Source organism: Cygnus atratus, chromosome 20, assembly GCF_013377495.2.
Source record: "Cygnus atratus isolate AKBS03 ecotype Queensland, Australia chromosome 20, CAtr_DNAZoo_HiC_assembly, whole genome shotgun sequence".
NCBI classification, from domain to species: Eukaryota; Metazoa; Chordata; class Aves; order Anseriformes; family Anatidae; genus Cygnus; species Cygnus atratus.
Window position 1 is genome coordinate 5912579 of NC_066381.1, and position 25756 is coordinate 5938334.

At 38.8% G+C, this 25756-nt stretch overlaps 1 protein-coding gene and 1 non-coding gene across 2 annotated transcripts in view; both read left to right on the plus strand.

Annotated features, from left to right (window-relative positions):
- The first annotated feature begins 3030 nt into the window (after window positions 1-3030).
- TRNAG-GCC (transfer RNA glycine (anticodon GCC)) lies at window positions 3031-3101 on the plus strand. The gene has a single exon. It is a non-coding gene; the product is annotated as a tRNA-Gly (tRNA).
- CRCP (CGRP receptor component) overlaps window positions 3081-25756 on the plus strand; it is a 31374-nt gene continuing 8698 nt past the window's right edge. The window contains exons 1-5 of the mRNA XM_035559132.2: window positions 3081-3300; window positions 6661-6697; window positions 9047-9145; window positions 12484-12578; window positions 24462-24519. Coding sequence (XP_035415025.1) covers window positions 3293-3300; window positions 6661-6697; window positions 9047-9145; window positions 12484-12578; window positions 24462-24519 — 297 coding nt within the window. The 5' untranslated portion in view covers window positions 3081-3292. The remainder of the gene's footprint in view (window positions 3301-6660; window positions 6698-9046; window positions 9146-12483; window positions 12579-24461; window positions 24520-25756) is intronic.

The following is a 25756-nucleotide window of genomic DNA, read 5'->3' on the forward strand; positions in this document are numbered from 1 at the left end:
TGAAATGGAAAGATTAAGCTCCCAAATCCCCATCCCACAGTTAAATACCGAGGAAGTTCTGATGGAAAGGTTGTCCACTTATTGTCCACTTATTTCCACATTGTCCACTTATTTTCAATTTTAGCACAGAGAATGGCACATCATTCACACATCAGTATTTCCAGCTACACCTTTATCCAAGCTGACATATGGTAAGGTAGTAATAGAGAGTAAATTGCCCATTTTGCAACATGAAGAAGTTTAATTAAATACATTTAAATGTAAGATTTGAAGATTTGAATTTTATTTGTACTTGCTTTTGTAATCACAGTCATATTCTTACTATTTCTTTTAGAGTGTATGTTGTTTTCTTTTTCCCCCCACTGGAAGAGTGCAACACTTGTGGAGTGCAGCTCTGAAAGAGTGCTTTAGTGTTTCTAGAAATGCTCTGTTCATAACAGGACCTATTTCCATAACTGAGTCTGGGGTGACATAACCTGCTACAATGTACCTTCTTTAACTGCATTCTTTTTTTACTGTCATTTTGGTTTAGAAAAAGAAAAAAGCTCTGTGGACTGAAAGTGCTAGGCAAACGCACTGTCAGCTAGACTGGTGTGAAGCAGTGCTGACATTTTTTGTTAAACAAAAAAAACGACAAAAAAATGAACTTTGTTTAATGAATTTTGAATGTAAAAGAAAAAAAGACACTATAGGGTGATCAGTGAACTGCTGAATACAGTAAACATCTTTCATGACAAAGAATACAAATACCCTGCAGATCTGCTTTCAATAGCGATCACTAGGCCCCCTGCTTTCAATAGTTAATACCGAGGCCCCTCTCTCACCAAGCCTTACTGGTAACAATCACAAGCCAATGCTTAAAATGTTGACATGCTAAGCACATTTAGAAAGACCTATGTCTGCATTCCCTATGGATGGTGTAGCATAACTGTCTAACATCGAATGTGCGGCAATTAAAAACAAAGTTAACTGAGCTAATCAGCCCGTCTCTCCTGGAAAGTTGTGTGTAAGGGCAATGAGTTCTCTGTGAGAGATTCTTCTTCTCCCTTGCATGATGTCAGTGGGTCTGTAGCTGGTTTGTTTATGTAGTTAAATCCCAACAGGCTGCGTGCTTCTGTTAGAAAATACTTAGGAAGAATATCTCTATTGGAAAGAAAAAAAAAATGTTTAGAGCCACTGAGAGAGGCATTTGTGTTGTGCTCATTCTTCCTAGCTGCTGGAACTGGGCATTGTCATCGTGGACTGTAAAAAAAGGTCTGGATCAAAACTTTTGGAGCATCCCTGAGAATAAATATGATACACTGGTGTTGGGGGAGAGATATAACAAAGAGATGCAAAGGAGAAATAAAATTAATATTCTGAAGATTTTGAACCCATATCTAAAGAGAATGGTGAGGGGCAGGCAAGGATTAGTAGATTCCTGGAATAAAACTCTGAAACCTGATAGAGTCTGGAAATAGTATATTCTCAAATGAAAGCTGACTGACTTCCTTTCCATTCTTTTCCTCTTTTTAGCCTGGCTGGGAGCTGGTGTGCAGGCAGTTTCATGGACAGGGTTTGAAATATGGCAGAGAAGTTACAGAGCATTTGCTGTGCCGGTTTTGGCCAGCTTGCAAGGTCAGTTAATCCTGACATGAAAAAGGCCAGCATCCCTTACATCCTATCCACTGAGTCAGACCGATAGCTTTCAGTCTGCAGCTTAAAGACATTTATCCTGGCTCTTTTTTCTAAGAACTCCATGAAAAGTGGTTCCATAATATAAATTAATTTCTGTCTGTACAACAATCTGTATGTGAAGGGGTTCACACATCTACTAAAACATTTTTAGGGGTCTGCAGGTGGAAAGGGCTGAAAAAAAACCCTTTACAGTAGGCTTTTAAACTTTGTCCAGCACTTCGGTATCTGATCCTGATGGTTTCTGGATGCCCGAGAGCTGTTTGTTGCCCACTGTCTGGGCACCTCAGACTCTGCAGTTTGCTCTTATCATTCAGAGCTGGATGAGGATTTGCAACACCCTGAAGAGATCCAAATCCCAAATTGAGAGTAGGCTTTCTTCTGGCTTAATTACAGGGTGAAAAGTAGCTGGTGGATTTTGCGATAGTATCATACCAGGGAGGTTGTGGGCACAATATGTCCAATCCCTCCTGTTCCCTAGATTGCTCTTACAGCCCTGCTGCAAACAAGCAGGTTTTTGTGACTCCTTAGCGACTTAGTGCTGCTGTGCTTGTGTTTGTGTATGAACCTTAGCCTGAGAGATAATGGCAAAGTAAATTAGTCAGTGTTTCTCTGGCTCTCAGTCCCTGGTCCAGATACAGTTTTTCTTGTGGTAGCCAATGGGATTTTCAGCTATTTGTGCCCAATGAAGTGTCTTTAGTTTCCTCAGGAATGAGAAGAGCTCTTTCAAAATTTAATAGCACATAAATTAAACGGGAAGGGATCACAATGGTGTTAGGAAGACACACGATGCTTATGAGCCTGCTAAGATGTCTGTGCAGGTGCTTTAAAAGACAGCAGCAGTACTGTACAGCTCCTGCAGCCTCCAGGATTGCTTGCATATGGCTAGAGCTTTGATTTGCAGGGGCCCCAGTGGTGCTGTTCTCCTCGTCATCATTCTTAACACTGGCTGACCGTCAGATCCTCAGCAGATTATCAGAACGTGTTTTGCCCCAATGACATTTTTTGTACCAAGCTTTCTGTCGACAGTAGTTACTGTTCTGCAAGTGAAATGTGCTTGTCCTTTCAAAATACAAAGAATCTGTATTCTATATAGAGATTCTATGTATCTATATTCTATATATCTATATTCTATGGTATATTCTCATCCTCCATATTATCCACAAGGACTGGCAGGCACATCTATTTTAAACTTTCTGGATGCCAGAGAGGTCTTTTAGTGCTTCTTGAACGCTCTGAAGAGCCCTTTTTTCGCTGCGTGGGGTGGACGTGGATGTGTGAGCAATTTGGAGAGCAGCTCACTGTACAGAGTTAGTAGATACAAGTGAGGGGGCGGCAACAACTTTTTCATCAGCGGCATTGGTGGTTCAGTGGTAGAATTCTCGCCTGCCACGCGGGAGGCCCGGGTTCGATTCCCGGCCAATGCAGTTGCACTTTTACTCGTTGCTGTGAGAGTTGGGTGATTCTTTTTATTTTTTTTTCCCCTTCCTTCGGCTTTTCCGCTTCCTTCCTTCAGCCTAACGCCCGCACACCGTCTCCGGGCAGGCGCAGGGCCGGCTGTGCAAGGGGCCGGCCCCCGGCGAGGCGGCGGCTGCGCAGGCTGAGGGCCGCCGACAAGATGGAGGTGTAAGGAAGGGGGTGGGCGCGGGTCGCTGCCGCCGGCCCCTCAGCATCCCCCATGCTTCTGTGGGGGCTCCTGAGCTGGGATGTGTGTGTGGGGCGGTATATCTGCGTGGGTCTGCGCTGTGTGTGCTTGGGGATGTGTATTTGTGCGGGTTTGTGCGTGTGTGGAGGTGGGTGTCTGTGAGGCAGCATGTAGTGTGTGTGAGAGTGCATAGGGCCTCCTACAGCCCTATAATCAGCAGTTTGCTTAGGCCTTCTGCTGAGAAACTGAGCTTGTTTGTTTGTTTGTTTGTTTGCTTTGCAAATATCGCTGAAACATCTGTTTGGGGAAACGACATCGTGGCTTAATTTTAATCCTACTCTGAGTCCGCATGTCCCCTGCCCTTCCTGTTTGGCTGGCCATGTGTGCACACAGCGTTTTCCTCTTCTCTCTCTATTTCTATTCAAGGAGAAGCGGAATACAAGTCCTATTCTGCAGGTTGTGGGGGAAGATTATTCTTGCAAATATCAGATAAACAGCTAATCGTAGGAGCAGCACATGCTGGTGTGGAGATAGAAGAAACATAAGGGGTACATAAATACCTGGTGGCTGCAAAACTAGCCAGCCCCAGGCCCTGTGCCCTCAGCCCCAAGGTCACTGTGTTACACAACACTTTGTATGTTTCTATCTTGTTAGCATCACTTGAGCACCAAACAATAGGCTTTGACCTATGTCAAAGCTTTGGGACTCATTCTGGTGAGTTCTGTGAGCATTGTGTGGTGATATACATGCAGGACGTGCTGGTTTCTGGTGAATGGGGCACGGAGAGCGCGAGTCCTTTGGGATGCACGTCAGCATCTGCCAACACCAGCTGAGCTGGGGCCATTCCTACTGGACATGGAGGCTCTATTATTGTTTAATCTTCTATATGTACAATTCAAAAGCAGATAACAAATCAGGAATGTTCATTGAAATGGCAGTTTGTATGGTGTTAGCTGTAACATGAGTGGTGACAGCAGGGAAATGACCTCTTCTCACTGGTGTGCGCTGAAAAATGCTGCAAAAGGCATACATGGCCTCAAGGTTGCTGTTGCATGTGTGAAAGATAGGATTTGCTCTACCGAAAGAGATTCTTTCAGTACTGTTAGTAGTAAGTCTGTGATGCCACTTATACATCCACTTTATTTTTTTTACCACCTTGAGTAAAACAGTTGATTTTACTGGTGGTACCTCTTCTAGTACCAAAAAAATGAGCATCAGAAGTAGAAGACCAGGGGTCTGAAGTCCTGAGCTGTGGGTGGATGTCCCTTGCATCAAAATGGAACAACTTAGACCGTTTTGCACTTGAGTTACTGCTGGAATTTAATCTTCCTAGTCTTAATACTTCCTGCGTGATGATCTTCCTAAATGGAAGCTCTACAGCTAGAAAACATCTCTAAGTTCTTATGCCAAAAGTATCTGTTAGTAGAGAAAAGAATCCTCTAAAAATGTTTGGGTTTAAATATAAAACTTTAAAACATGAAGCATAAATGATGCCTTTAGATGTGTAATGCCATACAGTAAGACATTTTCTGATGTTATAAGTGGAAGGCCTTCTCAATAATACTTTGTTTTGGACTAAAATTTGGACCAATGGTGCCTCTGTGAAAGATTCTAAAAAATGTTTATATTTTTGGTGTAAACATGACATTTCTTATTGTCATAATAAGCATACTTTTTATTTAAAATATACATTGAAATTCATTCTTTATCTTTTTTTCTGAGTGTAGAATTGATAGCTGACTCATGAGAGGGCTGAAGAAAATTACATTTCTACTCCATAAGTTCAGCAGAATTTTTGAAACTGGGCTTGTTTGCTACTTTGTAATTCTGATATTTCAGCACAGCAAAAATTGTTGAAGTTTTAAGATCTAGACCGACTCATCTACTGTCCATTGTTAGAAGACAAAATAAGCATTTTTCTGAATGACAGTGGTTTAGAATTGAAAGCAAGAAACCAATTGTCTTAAATAATGTAACTTCAGATAGGCTTCCCAGAGATGCATTTTTGTAGTAATGTATTTACTCTATATGATCCTCTCACTTTAACTGAATAATTCCCTATATAATTCTTCTCTGGCATTATTATTTCTAACAAAGAACGTCCTTGATCCATAGGGATTTTTGTAGCAATAGAGTGAATGCAAAGATTCTGAAGAATTGCATTTACCTAACAACAAAAGCTATATGGTTTGTAAAACATGAATGAAAACTAATGCATGTATGAGCTCACTTGCTGAACTTTCACTCGAGTCAGCGAAATGGAAGTTGAAGTTCATCTCAGCGTATTTTAGAAGGTCATTTTCATTTAAAAACAATGATAGAACCTGTGGAAGTTTGTGGATGCATTTAATTCATTTGAAAGGGATGAACGTGACAGTTCTATTTCAACAGTTGATGGTGCTTGACAATACATTGTACCTTTTTTTTTTTTTATATGCTGCTGCACAGACCTGAGAAAAGCCTTTTTTTCCTTTTGTATGGAAACTTGCTGTTGTGGCTAGTGACTGCTCAGCAGAATGTATTGTTTGGAGAATGTATGGTGTTTTGTGTCAGGCTTTTCTCCCTTTTTTTAATTTAGAAATATAAAATTACAATATCCAGTAGTAGTAGAGGCATGATTAATTTAAAAATGCATTTGACTTGCTTAATCGGGACAGAATGAGCAAGGAAGTGTTTGGCAGGTGGAAAATGAGAAGCTCCCAGCCTTGTCCTGCTAACAAAGGAGTAGCCACACAAAGATTCAAATAATAAATAAAGAGAAAATTTGATAAGTTTTTGTATGCAGTCATTTGTTTGTTTACTCAGTACAGTGTGTGTAATGGCATACCTGTATCTACACACACACATACAATATGTACATTGTACAAAAAAAGTAATTGTTTTCTTTTTCCTTGACAAATAAATAAATAGTGTGCATAATCTTAATGACTTTTCCTGTCAGTCCTCATTCAAATAAAACTGAAGACCTTTTTATATAAGGAAGAAGGAAGGAAATTTAGGTATAGTTGGTAAAATTGGGTGGGTGAATAAAATAGTGTGGCTGAGTAAAAGGATTATGTAATGGAAGAGTGTTAAGATTCATGGGTCAAATTGTGCAAAATATGATGTACACCTATGTAATAAACTTATAATATGGAAAAATAAATATTTTTCAGAGGAGGCAACAGCTTGGTAATTGTAGAATCCTCAAAATCAATTTCTTGATTTTTTTTTTTTTTTTTTGAAGAAATCAACTCCATGAAAATAGCATCTGTTCTTTTAGTGTCTTAATGACTCTGCAAAGAAAAGTTTCAAATTGTTTCATTTGGAACATAAATAATTGGTTTCTTTTTTGTTTTTAGAAAAGATGCAAATGCTGCATTGCTGAGTAACTTTGAGGTAAGTTTATCTGCATCCTGATTTTAAACCAATACCTTAATGCTGGAGGCAGCCACTTGAACACTTTTGAAGCTGAAAAAATTGCCAGTGACAATCAACAAGACTGTGTGACTTTTGTTCCCTTATTTTATTTGTTGTTAAGAAAGTTTTTTAAAGGAAATCTGGAAATGTTTTCAGTAGTAGTGGGTACAGTATCATTACTTGGTTGGTCCCAAATCAAACACAAACATGTTTTTCAAATAGATACAGGTCTGATCTTCAGTATGTCGGCAATGTTAAGTTCAGCCTTGCCATCTCTACACAGTTACATGGTTAGTTTGCTGAATCCTCTTTTGTATGGTGGTTTGTTATTTAGGATTTGGTTATCCCCGTCTGTAAACAGTTCTGTACCTGGGCTGAATTTACTGATGCTTTGTATGGCAGTCCAGAAAATAGCAAATATTTCAGAGATTATTTATTGCCAAATCATCTCTGCTTCCTTCTTTTTTGTTTGCTGGCATTTTGGAATCTAGGTATTACTGCCTGCTGAGGTTCAGTAGCAGCGTTGGCCATTTTTTGTGAAATCTGTAGGTGTCCTAACGGGGTGGTGCAGTGCAGGGAGAATTGCAGAATCAATTCTTTATGCTCTTCAGACAAAACTTTCTTCGGCTTAGTCTTTATGTTGGTGAATGTACCGTATATGTTGAAAAAGAACAAAAGGAAGTGGGAAAATGAAGTTACTGATGAGTGCTTATTTCCCTTTGACAGCACAGTTGTCATGCATGCAGCTTTTCAGTTATTTGCAGGAAGGGATTTGCAGTGTCTGCAGCTATATTGGGCATGGCTTTTTACTGCTCTTCAAAATACTGATTCCCCTAAAACTATGGACCTCTTTCTGTTTGCTCCTCTTTTCTTTGACTGGCATAGCTAACATTCTCTTTATCAAGGTAATATTTTGCACAGAAAGTGGTGTTTGAAAGGAGTATTCGAGACTGACGTGTTTTATGTTCTATGCCTGAATTTCTTTTGTGAGATTGGAGTTGTCATTTTATGTCTCGTCGTCACTGGTCATATTGTCTTCAAATATTTATTAAATGCATAGTTTCAGTTTTGAAATCCTTTTGAATCCTTTAAGTCAAGGATTGACTACTTGTGGTTGATAGACAAGGCGTTCCTTTTTCACAGAAGATAAAATACAAAGTAAATGTAGGGTTCGTAGTAATGTTCATGCTTCTCACCGTCTAGAAATGTTTGTATTGTTACTTCTGTGGGCTTGAGCTTATAATTGGAACTGGAACTTGAATTAAGCTAGTTAAAAATGAGGGAAGAAACAGTAAGAAGTCATCTGTTACTTTGCTGTGGGTATGCTCTGGATATACGGTAAAGCCCGAAGCAAAACATCTGAAGGAATTACAACTTGATGTGATTTAATATGGGAATAACGGGGGTAATTGTGATGCTTTCTCAGTATTTTCCTGCATATCTGGCTATGATGAATAAAGAAGCCGTGATGTTGCAGCAAATTTGACAAAGCACGGTTGCAGAAATCAAAATGTCTTCCTTGCATTCAGACCTACCCTCTGAATCTCACTCCTGCATTTTTAATATTCACTGCATCATAAATGTGAAGACATTTTTATCACATCCTTTCAAGAGTATGTCTGGTTGTACTATATTTTTGTGATGAAATAGGGAGCTAATGTAATCTTTGCGGCTTAACATACCATAACACCATATTGGTCACTCTACCATGTACTATTATGAATAATTCCACTGGAATGTATAAAAGGGCCACTAATCTCATTTATAGTTCAAGCCTTTATATAGTAGGTTCTTGGCAGTGTGACAATTGTAGAGTATATTTTTTTCTTGCAGATAATATAAAATTGTATCCCTGTGAGACAGGGAATATATACATTTAATATTGTAGGTACATCTGTCTTAACATATCCGGCAGGGCAACAAATGAGCAGGAGATTTTGCTTCAAGCATCACTAGTATTTAAATGGGAGCTCTATGTCATTACAGCAGGGTATTGACCCAACTCTGTTCAGGACATGATTTAAGATAAATAAATGGAATAGATTCATTCTGTCAACTGGGACAGTGTCCTTTGGGACTCTTGAATAACATCTAACAATTGCTGAAAATCTGTTTAAAATATTCACTTAAAAAAAAAAAGTTTTCACAAATTTACACCTCTCTCTATTCACCTTTCTGTTGCCAAAATATTTTTCATTTTAAATAGCTGGTGCAGTCAGCAAAGAAGCAACACTTTTTTAGTTGGTTGACAGGATTCATCTATGTTTTCCTGCTGTAATATTTTTAGGTAAAATAATCTCAAATGATTTAAAGCATTTTTTTCCCCAGGTGTTCCAGTTACTTACTGATCTTAAGCAGCAGCGCAAAGAGAGTGGAAAAAACAAGCAGAGCTCTGGTCAGCAGAATCTGAACACAATCATGTATGAAGTGAGTAGCACTGTAAAGTTCCTTTGCAAATTAGCACAAGCTGGACCGATTCACATCATTTGGTCATTTTGGATCCAGGTTACCCTAATTTTTTGTTTGTCAGTTTTCATTATCTGTAGTCAGTTTATTCATGTTGCAGGGTAACTGCACTATAAATTCAGAACTGTGCAGCTGGTTCCCTGTACAGACATTTCTGTCAGTAAAGTTTATAAACTCAGGTGTGGTAGGTATGACCATAGCTGGAGTATTTCCAGGGTCAGTACCGGTTGCATTTTAGGTCTCCTGTGCATGAAGCAGAGTGTGGGATTCTACTGGATCCAATCTAACTCTGCTGTAACTTCCTGCTCTTCCTGAACTGTATTCCCTTTCAGTGGGAACAATTAATGTAGCAGGGCTGTCCTGTGACTGGCACAGGTAATTCTGGCCTGAAGCTAGCCAGCGGTGCCAGGGAGGAGCTTGGGTGTCTGCACAGTGCTTCCAACCATCTGCCTCACTGGGCTTTTCTATTCTCTGGAGGCTCCAGCCTCCCATCTTCCCAGATAGCAGAGCATTGCCTGTAGTGCTGTAATAAGATTCTTGTATTCAAATATCTGAAAGTTTTCTTCAGCTGGTACGTGCTGGCTAACTGTTGCAGATCACAGGATTGAGATGAGCAGTGCTCGCCAGAGGCATGAGAGCAAAATCTAGGGTCTTATTAAAATCCTTTACAAAAAAAGAATAAACAAAACCTGTGTTTTTTTTTTTTATTTTATTTTTATTATTATTATTTCCTCTTGTTTTTAAGGTTCCACATTACAGTTGGGCTTGATGATCTTAAAGTTCTTTCCCAACCTAAATGATTCTATGATTCTTTATTCTGTCCTTTTAAGATGCAGGGCAGAACTTGCTATCATTTGATGAACTGATGATGCCACCTGATTTTGTTTTCAGTGAGTCACAGATCACGTATCTTCTTATTAAAAGAATTAAACTAATACATTCCAAATAAAATAGATACTTTTTTTTTTTTGGTCAAAAGAGCAAAACATAGATGACTGGAATCACAAAATTACTTGTACAAATATCAACATTGGTTGGATGCCAGATGGGTAATAAATGTTTAATCTGTTACTAGGAAGAACTATTAAAATCCTATATAATACAAATATTAACATTTTAAGTATCTCAAATTAGTAACTTCAAAACAGACATGCAGTATGACCTCTTGTGTCCATGTCAGAGAACTGCATGAGTAGCACCGTGATTGGCAGCCAGTTGAAAGCAGTTTGCCTTGCTTGCATGAATAATCCCATTGAGCAGTGAAACTACTCATGTGAATAAGATTTGGCCTAGGCTTTGTTTTTGTTTTAGTTCTGGCTTTGTTTGAAAAGGTGCAGAGTTTTAATTCCTAAGCCTCAGATTCAACAAAATAGTGGCTTACAAAAATTCTAGTTTAAATCTTCATGGGGACTAGAAGTCTCCTCTTTAAATCAGCTGAGAAAGACCCTGTAATTTTTTTATTTTTATTTTTTAAGTCAGAATACGCCTTAAAGCTTTAAATGCTTTGTCATATTGCTACGTGTTTAAATACATAGGGAAACCTCATTAAGAATACCGGTGATTCATATTTTATCAACTCTGTTAAGTAGAATGAATTATCTTGTGCTGCTGAAGTTTCTTTTCATTTATCCAGACTTTTTAAATGGTAACCAATTTGAATGGAAATACACTGGAAAGAAATTTGCATACATTCACTGACATAGTGATCTTGTAAATCACTTTTTCCCAGTATGTGTTGTTTTTTGCTCTGTAAATACTGATGTAACGTTTTTGGCTTCTCATTTTTTAAATATTTGCTTTAAACATTTTCTGAGAATAAGTACAAAAAAGAAAAGTCAAAGCATAACATATGTAATTATATCTTACTATTATTATAGGTAGCCTGTGCATATGTTATCTTACCACACGTCTTTTTGTATTTGTGATCCAGCTAGCTAGTTGCATTGTTAGTTGTACAGATACTTTTAAGCTTTATGTATAGCTATGCAGTATCATCAGATGAAGATATTTTTTTCCTTAATTCAAAGCAGGCTTTGACAATGCTGTTTCAAATCCTTCAGTTGCTGATGCACACAGTGCAGACAATGCAAGGATTTCCTGGACTTTCCTTTTGTTTCTCATTATTTCCAACTCTTCATTTTGGGTTCTAATGCAAGCAACATTTAGGAAGATTTCTAAGCTACTTCCCGTGAAAAGATATTTGTTTGTGAGTGTTTGGTTTTTTTCTAGTAGAGACTTATTGCCATTTTTTTATTTGGTCAGGTCAAATTACATAAAGTATCATCTGTCTGCTAGGTGTGTTGTTTTAAACAAACAAAGCAGATCTGTTGCAACTGTTACCCGAGGCTGATAAGTTTCACCTGTAAAAAAACCTGAACATCTACAGTAGTCTTGCAGATTTTTGTGACAACCCATAACCTGCTTCTATGAACTTTAAGAAAGCATTGCCAAATATGTGTATAAAAGATGAAAACAACCATAGATTGAAAAGGCTTTGCTAGTGCTGTGCAGCTTAAATGATATTTTTTTTTTATGGGTTGGCATTCTACCCCTGTCACTGACTTCATTAAAACTTCGAAGAAGGTAACGTGGTTTTAAAGATGAATAATCCTCAGCTTTTCTCAAGTATTATTGTAAATACAAACAAAAAATGACCATACACACCTGGTACATTTTAAGATAGCTATTAATCTAATTGGTTGGTTTTAAAAGGAAAAAATAAATCTGAGTGACACTGTTTAGTGCAGCTGTAAGTGTGTCTTAATCACAATCTTAGCATCACCTGAAGGTATTTCATTCAAATTTGCAATCAAATTCTAGGAATTACTCCTTTCCTGTACTCTTCAGCAGGTAACTCTGGGCCTTGAACGGCCCAGGTAAATGACTATCCAAAGCCACAGAGGGAACAGTCAAAGCTGTCATTCTAGCCTGGTGCGTAATGAGCTAGTTGGGTCATGTCATTGTAAATTGAATTCACTGAGACTTTCTGGATAAGTACTAGTGTAATTTCCGTTACATAAAGTTGTAGTTATGTATTGCCTGTTCCTTACTCCCTCAGCAAATATCAGTATAGTGTTGCTGAATAAAGAAAAGTGTGAGTGATCTGTGTTGCCTATGGCAGCGCTTCATACTTTTCTGAAAAAGTGGGCAAAAAAAGGAAGCTCCAAAACCTGAAATGATATGCTGAGTTTTTTTGAGCAGTACTGAGAAGACTTTTCAAAAATAGCTTGTTTCATAGTCAGCATGGGAAGAAAGTAGTAACTGTGGAATAATGTATGTTTTCTTCCTCTTCTTTGCAGACACTGAAGTACATATCAAAAACACCGTGTAGATACCAGAGTCCTGAGACCGTAAAAGAATTCCTCATAGCAATGAAAGGCCATAAGCTGACCAAGTAAGTAGAGACATGCCTTTGAGCAGAAGTGTAAACTAACGGGAATGTTAAAAGATCCTTACATACACAGTGTGATAATCTGTCTAGTTTGGAGTAAGGTATTCTAATTATTTTCTGTCATTTTTTTTAAGTATTCATCCAAACTTCTTTCCCTTCACTGATCAGTGACTGAATGCATTCATATTTCCTTACGCGTGTTTGTGTCCAGGCATAAAGTAGAATTCATAAGACGTTTTCTGAGAAAGAACCTATAAGTTGTAAAGTTGTAAATGGGTTTTGAAGGGGGGTGTGGGGAGACAAAACCAACAACAACACAAACAAAAACTAAACAAAACTTCAGCTTATTATCACTCTTCTCATTTTTTATGAACTTCTTTAAACGAAAATGCATCCATTCTGAAGAGGCAAAAAGGTGCCTGTATTACAGGGAGGTAATAAATGAAATCCTGACATAAGTCTATGGGAAGTATGTGCTTTTGAAGCTAAGTTTTATCTGGATTTTTGAACTCCAACTGCTTCAGAGCCTCTCGCGGGATTATACTAATTAGTGTTTAGCAAACTAAGATGTTCCATTTTGGGCTGCTTGCCCAGTAGGATTGCTGAGATACACGTTTCAGTTACCTAAATACTGTGTCAGTTGAGCGTTTTCCCCCCTACAGTTTTTAGTAAAGCTGAACATACGTTTCATTATTCTTATTGTAGGAAGTCCTGCACAGAAAATGCAAGATTTCCTTCACGAGGATTCAGAGGGTATTTTTCCCCTTTGTCAGGGGTGTGAATGCACGTTCACAGTGCTTGAAACCCCTAATCCTCTCAAACATCTCTTCGGAGTGTAAGTGAAGCCTGTTGCAAATAATCAGGCCCAAACAAAACTTAATCAGAGAGCTACTTGCTTGAATAGCTTTAATCAGTCATCTGATTTTTAAAGCAGAAATCAAAGACCTAGTTGCTTCTAAATGACTCCCTCTTCACCATGAAGGAGTAGCTTATGCTGTATAGACACTGACTGCATTTTTCTTCTCTGCTGGTACTTGTAAGGAGCTCATGCTCTGAGAAGGGGGCTTTTACTGGTTTGGTTGTGTCACAAAAAGAAATGCAAGTTGAGAGCAGTGCTACAATGCAAGGGTTTATCCTGTCCAGAGCGTAGATGAATAGAAAGCAGATTCAGTCAGCTGTTTTGTTGACTTTTCAGTGCTCTCTCTCAACAAACCATTATACTCTCATTCAGTATATCAGCAGCTCTGATCGCAGTATCGCTCTCACTGCTGATATAGGGAAGCCAGTACTTGGAAGCTGTGTCATGAGTATTGTAACTTTGCCTGTAAGTGCTTTCTTTTGTTGAACAAAAGTTGCCAGGTCAGTACGTCACTGTCTAGTCCTCTTGTAGCTCGTTCCATACAGCAGGATACTAATTTATGTACTAATTTATGAACTAATCTAATTCTTTTCTGATATTGAGGTGTTCAAGCACGGAGAAAATACTCGGTTTACTGCAAAGAGCTGATTGTATGGAAATGAGAATAGATTAAAATTGTCAACAAACTATTTTTTTAAGTACTTACTGCATCCTCGATTTCTGGTACTGAAAAAGAGACCTGTCATCTTGGAAGTGAAATAAGCTTGTTCTGTATGTGTAGGGCAGCAGCAGCAGAATGGTGCAAATAGAACAAAAAGCCGGGGGAGCTAAAAAGACAGAATAGGATTTTTCAGAAGTAGCTGAATGAGTTATGAATAAAAGTCTCATAAATGTTGGTTTTGTTCTAATATACATTTCTCTCTGATAGAATACGACCAGGACCTCAGGGTTAACTCATACAAAAAGGTGTGGGAGCTCTGTTATCATGTTAGATACCTTGACTGCATCTGATTGCCTCGTTTCCCCATCTGATTTATGGTGTCTCTGAGAATGAAGCACTACATGGCATTGGGTCATAATACACAGAATTCCAGCTACAGAATCTCTCGCAGTCTCCCTTACAGCCGAGCTGTTTTGCAGAAGATCTACCGAAGTATTTGCCTGCTTGTTCTGTGAACTTGAATAGCACTGCTGCAAAGGTTGAAATAGTTACAAACTTTAAATGAGCTTTTTGACTATTTTTTTCTTCTTTCCATGGATGTCAGGAAGTGCCCTTGGTTTTAGGTGTCATCCTCTCTGTCCTTTTTCTCTGAATCAGAGTCTGTAAGGTAAGCAAAAAGAAGTACTTCCCTTCTGCGTAATGGCAGAAGGGTGAGAGCAAAGAGCAAACCAATAGTTTAAGTTACAGATTTATGGCTTATCAGAACTCAGATTGTACCGTGGTTTCTTGAGAATCCTTTATAGTTTTACTTACAGTTAATATCTGTCATCTGGCAAAGAACTTGCCAGCACTATGTTTGTCACGTACTTTACAAAATAAGAAACAGAATTTAGTGTGATCTTGGCGCTTCTTGTTTCTTCTAATCTTTTCCATTCATACACTTCAAGCTATAAGTATCAAAGCCCATCTGGCAGCCACTTCTCACCAAAACACAGAAAGCATATGGTACACAATTACTCTATAATGCACTCACTTTATGTTAAATGGCCTAAAATATTAATGCCTACAAGGAAATCTTGAGCTACCCGTTGGTTCGTAACCAAGACTGTTTCAACACCGCTCTGTTGTTAAATAAATGAAAAGCTAAATGCTTTAATCAATTCCATTCTCTGGAACGGAGGTGGAATTTGTATAAAAGGCTTCACTTGAGATTTCGTTCCAGTTAGCTGGTGGAGAGCTTTCTTCCCCTTCAAGAGGAAAGAATCTGCAGTATTTGTTCTTCAAGACCTTGCTTACGTCATCCCGCTATAATGACTTTTCCTCCCACAAAAAGTAATGAACTCCAGAGTCTGTCTTTGCTTCTTCCTTTCTGGGCAAGGCGTTGAAAGAGATGTGCTCTCCCTTAATCTCTTAGGTGCTCGCATGCTGTCTTTGTTGGTAACAGTTTGCTGAAGGTAGCTGATTTGACTCAAGATAGTTAGTGCCTGTCTCTGGTAAGGGGACAGCAGTGTTTTCTGTTTTCTCCTTGCAAGAGGAATAGACATTGCTGGTCAGAAATAGCCCAACGTCTTAGACTATTTCTTTTGCCATTCAAATTCCTTATGACTCTGCATCTAATCGAGGAGAAAACAATTAAGCAGTGTGCTTTTGCTGTTAATTAGGCTCAGCAACTTGTTTTCTAATACAAGGACTTGGAAAATTGTTGATCGATATGGGGCTTTTAATATAGGGAGTGTTTGCAGCTGTGTCTAAAAACATGTTGGAGGAAGAAGGGTGGTGAGCTGACTTGCCCTGCTCAGTGTGTTATTGCAGCTCTCCAGCACCAGGTTGTGCTAGTGTATCGGATAATTTCTGGGTAGTGGAGAAAGACCAGACACTGTCCAGAGAAGCAACAAGCTGTGGATTGGTGCACATTCATTGAAAGAACGGACCTTTTGATTAAGTGAATTCTCATTTTTTCCTGCCCTCCTCCTACAAACCTACAATGCATAATGCCCGCTGATCAGCCTACACGTGGTGTCCTTGGATGCTCTGGCCAGAGTTACAGAGGTGATAGTGTTGTGCTGGCAAATTGTGCAGATCCTGTAAATTCACCCCTGAAGTCTTTTGTTTCTGTTATTGCTGATATTTGCTACTCCAAATACCAGGTTAACAAAACAGCATATCTTTTCCACTGACAGCCATCTACTTTGTGATGTTTTCTTCTCGCCACTACAATAGGGAGAAAAAAAAAATCAGTTTTCCTTAAAAACAAAAAGGCAAATTTCAAATTTTAAAAATAAATGTGTAAAAATGACTTAGACCTTTTGGATAGCTGCCTTGCTAAATGGAACAATTTCCAAGATACCTAAACGTGTGTTTGACTGATGTAGTCAGTAAAGTATGGCAAAGCGCAGGGATTTTGCTTGTCATCAGTTAGTTTGAAATTGAAACTGTAGAACTGAGGGATTTCTTTTTAAATGAAAAACTCTGAACTGACATCATAGTGAATTTTATATTACCTTGTTAAGGCCTCAAGCTTTGGCTACTGCTTCAGTACAGTAAGCCATGTTGTACTTGGAAAGAGAGTGTGCCACTAGCAGCTAATTTTCCAGTTTTAGTCCCTGGAATGGTTTCATATTTTTAAGGTAGTGTGAATGGCATCACATGAAAAGAACGTTTATTAAACTTGTGCTCTGTAATTGCAGTTAAATGCAAATTGGCTCTTCTCGTACTTCTTCCTGTTACAGATAACCTGCCTTGGATCTAATTTGGGATTAATCAAATTTCACTGCGTATTTAAATTTTAAAAATGGGGCATAAGCATTGCCCTTTTTGTCTTTAAATCAACACATTCAAGGAAATATTGAGCTGAAAATCAGTAGTACTTTTGGAAAGTATTTTCCCTTGTTACTGCCAAAATCTACAACAAAGATAAACCTTGAGGATAGTAAAGACCGAATGATTTCCACTCTAATTTTTGTCTCCTCTAGAGCTTTCAAAGTGAATATTCAACACCAAAGGCAGGATGGTGTTAGTTTAATAACAGCATCATCTAATAGTCTTGAAAAAGACTGTATTTCCCACTGAATCTACATATTTCAAATGAATTCTTTGTAGCATTTTTTGCGTTCAGATACAGTTATCAGCCCTTCCAGTTCATCCTGGACGACCGTACCAGCATTCACGTTCAGTGGTAACCCGTGTGGAGAATAGAGCCTGGTATGTTTCTGCTGACCGCGCACAAACTGGGGCCGTGACTATGCAGACCACAGCTCAGGGCTGCTCATCAATAAGCCAAATCCTGTGGTGTTGATTCAGACCAGATTTTACAGGAGTTGTCTTGGTTGACACAAGACCATAGGATTTGCCTTATGGATCTGATGTTTTCGGTTAGTAATAAAATACACTGTTAACGTACACTGCTGTTATTTTATAATTTTCCCAGCAACTGAAAAGCATACGTTCTTTGGATGAATCTGCCTTTGCGGTCACAGATGTTTTAGTGTGTTTTTTTTTAGCTCTGTGTGCTGTATCTTGGCACTAATGCTGTTCTCTTCTTAGCTATGCCTATAGATCTTACTAGAAACTTACTTTTTGTTCGTAGATAATCAAAATATATGTGTGTATATATTTATGTACGGTCTAGGAGTTCAGTAGATAGAAGTGGGCAATACAAAGACATCTAATACAAGATTTTGGCTAAAATATAAATGCTAGAAATACTTGGCTCACTGCTGGTAGGAGATGATAGATTTTGTCTTAATTTGCACAACAGTATGTAACTTTCTTTTATTATTTTTTAGAAATTGAGTTTAATATGCACTGTATCAATGTGCTGTCCGTTCTGTCTATGCAAATATGCAAGGTGATTTTGAACGCAAGACTGGTTTTTGTCTTCTGGGTGAACTTTTTTTGGCCTTGAGTACGTGGTAATCATACGTCCTCACCTCCTACAATCTCCCCTCAGATGAGGACCTCAGATCCATTTTCTTCTCCCATAACTCTGCACGCTTTTGCCTCCAGCAGCCTGAGCTTTGTGTGTCCCAAAGCCCACTCGGTTTCATTTTGCCCTCAGCTGGAAATGCTGATCTTGGCACTAGTTGAGTCTCAGCTACTGCTGGATGTGGTTGAGAAGCGGGGAGGCACTGCTCAACCTAACAGCGGTGATCCCCATTTGGGGATTTCTTGCTAGGCAGGTCCTGTAAGAATATGCACACAGACAATTAACTCTGATCTTGGTTTTACGTGAGAAAATGACTTTCACCCATCACTCATCTTTGCTACCTATTTGTCTCTTGAATGAAGAGCTTTCATGTTCCAACCAGTGTTACTAAAATCCAGGCAGTCCAGAAAAGATACAAAGACATACATTATAGGGGAAACATGCTGAAAATATGTTTCACCGTCTGCTTAGATGAATGAAACAGTTATCCTTTTTATTTAATGAACATGAGTGTAAATACGCTTGCTGTAGAAGGTGTAAAAGTGGATTCATCTAAGTTGGGAAAAGTTCCTTGCATTTTTTAGGTGTAATGAAGCATGAGCTAGATTCAGGCTTATTATGTCTGTGCCTGTGCAAAACAGTGCAGTCAGCACTGATACTGATGCATGTGCAGGCTTGCAACATCTGCCTTCCTTTAAGCTTATTTCTGATAGAAAAAGTTCTAATTTATGTGCGTGCTATCAAGAAATCCCTGGTGCACAGAGACTTGGATTGCAACAGTCAATTTTTGATACCAGTGTCAGGAAAAAAATCAGTGCAGTGAGTACTGAGCTTTGAGTCCTGTTGCATGCAGTGATTCACTGCTTGCTGCTCCCACTGGGGGCTGAGGATTCCAGTCTTCTGGAGAAACACTGAGCTTTAGGGGTTTTTGTGTGTGTGTGCTGCAAAGGTATGCCCAGAGTACCCTTCTAGTCACTCTTTTCATTGTGTGTAGGGAAGGTCAGAAATTGCAGGCAGGAAGAAGAGCTAGGACCAGAGCTTCTCAGATCTCACACTTGGAGTGAATTTCTATGTTCTGTACAAACAGCAGGAAGAGCTGGACCTCCCAAGTGAGCAGAGGTAACTTCATGCCTTGCACACATGCATGCTTGGTATTTCTTAAGTAATCTTAGTAGCTGGGAATTTACTAAACATACAATAGAAGATAAAATGTTACTGTTCTTCATTGCAGAAGGGAACGAACGTATCTACCTGTATCTAGTATACCCCTATTAGTATCAGCGTATTTGTCCACATGACTTCCTTTACAGTCAATTATCTCTTTTGCCACCTTCACATATTTTGTCAGAATAAAACAACTTACATCTTTGTTATCAGAATGATATTTAGATTGATCAGCAAATAACTAACTGGCTAGGTACCAGTTTTCAGACGTTTGTTACAGAATAGTTGGTCATTTCTGTGTCATCACATTCAAGCTCTATGTAAATAAACCAAATGCATTGCTTAAATCATAACTATATAGTATTAACCTGGCTAAAAAAAAAATGTTATTTTTCAGTGTTAATTAGTGTTTATAATTTCTAAAACCCTTCAACCCCTACTCAAACACCTTCAGATTAAAGACATCATTTATTTATCTGCTTTTTCTTTTTTAATGCCCTGCTGCTAATTCCTTTTTGATGCTCTGAGTCATTTTTCCAGCAGGGAGCTTTGCAGATCAAAACCAGGCATGAAATATTTCAGATAACACACTTTAATGACGTACTTGCAAATTATCGTTCTTTCTTCTGTATGCATTTTGCAAACTGGAAATATTCTGAATGATACCATCTTCGCTGAAATAATACTCTTGAGATCAGTTTGTCCTGACTGTATAACTTCTACCTGTTCCCTAATAATTTATAATAACGTTAATGGCTTATAAGCAGATAAGCCTTTGAGAGGTGACCTTTTTTTTTACTCTGCTTCCATTTCTTGTCTTCAGGAAACATGAACAGTTTCACTAATTAATTGCTTTTAATTTATTTCTGTTGTTGCCTGTTTTGCCAGGAATCTTTCTGTAATAAACAAGATGGAGCTCTACCTGTTTTAAAATAGCTCTGGATAAGTAAGATTTGCGTTCTTTAGCGCAGGCATAGTACGACTGTGGTGTTTTGATCCTGATTATTTGGCTCTGAAACCTTGTCGGCAACAAATTTCAAAGGTATCGCTCTGAAAAAAAGAAAAATGAAGAAGTGTATCTCCAAGTCAAATAACTTTTTTTATTATTATCTTTTTGTCTGAGGATCTGGAGGAGGTTTGAGATTGTATTGGGGTGTGTCATCCAGCAAAAGCAAAGAAAGACTTGTTTAAAAAGGCTCTGGTCTCAGAGGCCGTATGTGAGTGTACGGTGCAGTGAGAAACTTGTATGAAGTACGAATTCATTAAACAGTGAGCATAAAATTCTATTTTTGTAAGTAGGGCTTTAGGAGGAGGGGGAAGTGTTTTACAAATAGGTATCCTCATAGTTCTCCTGTGACAGCTGCAAATGTTATCTGTCTTAGATGTCTCAAACTGAGGCACAGACTTGTGTTTGGCCAGGGACCATAAAGCAAATAACATCAAAAGCCAGGACCAGAACACCAGCTTCTGTGTCTCTGTCAAGTGTTCCATGCACCAAAACAAGCAGTTTCCTAGCTCTCGAGGAAAAAGCACTAAACTTTTCCTACATTAATCGGATGAATTAGGTTATTTTTATGCTGAAGATGTAATTAATATTCTTTACTTACTTTTGTTAAGATTTCTGCTTTGTCTGTGATGATGTCTTGCTAAAATTTTATGCAGGTAGGGTTAGTATTTTTTTTTCCCCATTAATTCCTTAAATGACCTCTCAATTTCAACTCTGGGCTAAAGGTTTTCTGTACTTGTGTCAATGTTAGGGTTTTATTTCGTCCTTTCCTTGCTTATAACAGTAGCGAAAGGCAGCAGCTTTTAATACTTTGGTTTTGACAGTAAGGCAGCCAACACAGCAGTGTTCTCAGCTCAGTGTTAAAGTCAGCCATGCTGTTAATAGTCTCTTGTTGTAAACATCAAGCTGCTAAATAAATAGATGCAAGTGATTAGCATGGGAAAACAAAGGCAGCACACTGACTGCTTCCCACCAATGGAAGCATATTTGGCTTTCATCCTTGATTCTCCAAAACCAAATGAATATCTCTGGGTAACTAGACTAATTCTGATTCTTTTGTGTTGTCTGTAAAATCACAGCATTCAGAGTTCAGGACCAAATCCCGTGCTGCCAATGGATTTGTTAACAGGATACAGAAGAGAATGTAAACAGTTATTCTGCAGGAGAAAAGAGAGGATGTAGTCACTGCAGGAGGAATTGCCCTTAAAACACTGATTTATAATGTAGCTGACACAAACGACCTTCTCCCCAGCATCATCTTAGATTTCTGCTGCCTAGGTGTACCGTATGGTTCATGAATGGAAGGACAGATCCTTCTCAGGGCGCTACAAAGTCCCAGGGAGGAAGGAGCAGTCCTGGACAGGGTCCATGGCCACACAGTCCTTTTCTCCATTATTTAATGGAGCCTTCAAAGGATGTAACAATGCCTACTATGGCGTTTTCTTTTTTAGGACTTTGGTTTTGTCACCAAGAGGCTGGATCTCTTGTTGAAAAACAGCAATCATGGTATTGTCTCTTTGGAGCTGTTTGCTGTTCTCAAGGGCTGTAAATACACATCACAAAACCCTCCAATACAATTAAGTCCATTGTTTGGTATCAGCAGAGCAGTTGTCTGCACTGAGCCACAGTCTCCCATAGACCCATCACCAACTCACTTGCAATCATGGATATTTTAGGTAAAAATAGGTCCGTTAGCTCATCCGGTCTTTGGTAGTACATGATTTTTCCTTCAGGTCACTCTGGGGACATCAGCCAGGAAATTTTTATTCTAATGCTGCTTGTTCTGTGTGTTGGGTAGGTAAGCGAAGGGTCTTACTCTGTTTGGGTGTCAGCTGACAGCCTTCAGAAGTATTAAATTCGGTGTCTTAAGTATTAGATTCAGTGCAGACACCGAAGCAATGCGTCACTTGTCAAAGGCTTCTCCTGACAAGCGTAAACACCTTGGGCTTTGAGCATTTACTGGTGCACACACATGAATGATAAAGTATCGAGGTGCCTTACAAAGTTCGGATCTGATAGCTGGTGTTAGGTTTCAAAGGCAGCCGGTGTCAGAGGCCACGTGAAATGAGGCGGCATCTCTGGAGCATCTCCAGACACACGGGCGTTGAGCTGCTGGTTGTAAAGGCCTGCCCGGGAGAGCCCAGGGCTGGGAGTTACAGCATCTGTGTTACCCTGAGAGCTCTAAGGTTTCCTTTCAAAGCCACCCACGGGTCCCACAGAACCAAAGGGAAACACTAAAGAATCAGTGTAAGTACACATTCAAGATGCCCTTTGAATAATAAGACATTTCAAGCTTGAATTCCTCAGAACTGTGGTTCATTGCTATAACACAGGCTGGAAGATGGTATGTGTTAACTGTCACTTCTCATTTAGACACACAAACGTGTGTGACAAAGTATTGCGTAAACGTAGATGGCTGCTAGGAACGCATATATATTGAGTATTATTCATTCAAGCTTTTTCCCAGAAAATACAGGCTCAATTCTCTTTGCATGTCTTATTATTACACTGTAGTTGTATATTTCAGAAAACCTGTCTGTTACTGTTTTGTGTTCCCTTTTAAACATTCGTTGTATCCTCAGCAGTGCTGTATGAATGTGCTTTTTTGCACTAAAACACAAAGACCAGCTGAGATCATTGGCCATGTTTCTATTATGTGGTCAATGTCAATGATTTGAGCTTCTGAAATTAATGAAATATGCATTGCTGGCATATGCCAGTTGGTTTTTGACTTTGCTGTTGGAATGATTTCTATTTCAGTAGGGTGTAAAAGGAATAATTTTTGGCTACAAAGCTGTTGCTCAAATGTTGTGGTTTGAATTTCAGGCAAATACTTGTTTGATCACATCTTAAAAAAAAAAAAAGGGTTTTAAATGTCAGCGAAATTTTCTGCCTCATACCTATTTTTTTTCCTGTTTTAATGGTCAAAGTGTTTAAATGGAAACTTGTGAGATCTCTTGATTACTTGGTGAAAAAGCAGAGCTAATTGATGTTGGCTAAAAAGAATCCAGACAAACAGTGGGGCTGGATGAGTGCAATCGTGGTTCTGAATGTGCCAGGAATTTTACCACTGGCTTCAGTGGTGCTAAACAATCTCCCTGAATATTAAAGTGTTTTGTGTTTAAATACCAATGCCAGACTAATCTTACTGTCTTCCCCCTCCCCCAATAGGCAGAGGAGAATGAAAACCAAGCATTAAAAATACAGATGCAACACAGTTCATACCTAAAATCACAGTAAAAGAGGTTGATATCGGATTGAAGTGCTTTGTGGTAAATGCCCACGACTGCAAATTTGAATTCTTTCTGCCATAGTGTGTGGGTAGGTTACCAAGGGTTTTGAGTTACTGTATATTAATGAATTGTCCCTTGTCTTTAAAACTGCGATACGTGACATATCCTTACAACCCCGGCTGTGACTGGGGTTAGGTGTTGATTGTTGTGGCTGTTTTTTTGACGTTTTCTGTATCTTTGCTGCCATGCTGATTGTGGCTATACCACTTTTTATGGGACTGCAGTGAGTCAAGTTAAAAACAAACCAGGAAGAAGAGGGCTGTGAGGGCTATGATTGTCTTTACAGTCCACCTCAGTCCCCCAGCTGGTTTGCTGCATGATTCCCACCAGTTGTAGAAACACAACTGGAAGCAGGGTTTGCATGGGAACACAGGACTCGAAGCCATTGTTTTTGCCCAGAGACATAAGTGCATCAGTATGGCCTTAGCCCATTGTAATAGCGTAAGAAAAAATGCATTGGCATAAATTGTGTGGGTTGCAGACAGTACAAATGACTCTGTGGTTTCGAGCTAATTTTTTTTTAACCTTGCAATTCTTGTGTGCTAAGAGAACAAATAAATTATTGCCATTTGACGGATGGATGGCAACTTTTTAGGTATGATAATTGTTCTTGTGGTCATTTGTTCATAGTAAAAGATTCTGTGATCTTTGGCAAGTTGTTTCGCATTTCTGTGCAGCAATTAACAAAATAACAGTGCATATTTGTTAATGCTTGTACTGTAATGATCTAAGGGCCTTTGCCCTGCCACCTTAGACTATAGGTGGCAACAGCAATATGTTTAAACACACAAGGAATTGCTCTTTTTAAAATATGCAAATTAAAGTAGGAAACCACACTGCAGACCCTGTCAGAATTCTCCTTGGCAGTGGCTTTTCATCCCTAAATTATGAGGAATGTATTTGCATCATAACAGTTGTTTGGGGGGATCCTCAAATTATGTAGTAATGCAGATTGTTTTACTCTTTGTTTCTAAACAGAGCAGAAAAGCTGCAGTTGCTTAACCACAGGCCTGTGACAGCAGTTGAAATACAGCTGGTAAGTAACAATGCTCCTAACTGCTCAAAGCTTAAACGAAAGCAGCTTTAACTGTGAGGATCAGTTGAATAATTATTTTCTCATGGTCGGTGATTGAACGTATCCCTTTGTACACATCTTTACATTCATGGTTTGTAGTCCCAACTGCTTCCTCTCTGAGACCTCCCTTAGAGCCTTGCCCATCTTTCTCGTGGACAGATTCCCCACCCCTATGTTCGCTTCAGTGTCACATATTGAAAATGCTGAACAGAATCATTAAAGGTTAGTTACAGTATTGTGAGTAAGAATATATTTGCCTAAGACTTTTTGCTGCTGCTCTGTAATCAAGCACTTCCCTTCTTAACGACTGTCATGCCATAGTTGTTTTTATGGCAGGGTTTTATGTTATAGTAAAATCAAACATTCTGAAAAGGAAGGGGTAATGACAGATACGGTGTTTTGAGCAGTTGTACAGAACGAGAAATAGATACAAGCGGTCTTCCTGATGGAAAGTGGCCATCATTGATCTGTTAAGCATAATTCTGATGTAAAGAGAGATTGTTGCAAAGCAGCAATAAATGGGCTGTATTCTCTGAAGTATCTCTTTTGGGATAAAAAAAAAAAAAACCTCTTGTAATAAAGGATTATTATATTAAGGATATTTTAATAAAGATCTCTTACATTGAGAACCTCTGTTTATAAGCATACCCTGAAACTAATTATGTAGTAACAGGGTCATATTTTGCTGAAAAAAAGGAAGGATTAAAGAGATACCAGTAGGACCGTTTTTCTTTCGTAGCCAAGGAGTAGACATTGTAATGCTGAAGGCATCTCATACAACGATGCTTCTAGTCAAGGAATTAGTTCTGTGTTCTGTTGTTGAAGAGATCAGTGTCAATCTTGTCAGCAACCCAACCAAGAGCATTAAGGCTTCATGAGTTTTGCCTAGGAAGTTATTCATAAGCGATGATGTAGAGCCTCAGTGCAGAGCCTCTCTCACACCTTGGTTAGCTTTGTGTGCTGCAGACATAGATGCGTTATGTGCCTGTGTAGGCAGTATTTTGTCTCTTTTTGTCTTCCTGAAATGCAGTAATCTTTTTGTGGCTTTCAGGTAACAAGATTTTTGTCTCTCTTTTCCATCCTCCCCTCAGTTCATCTTATCTTAACCTAACAATGAAATATTGAAAAAAGTTTGGTTGCTGTGTCATGTTTGAAGCCCAGGAGGCAGGTATGAGAAAATTGGGCCTTTATATTAAAA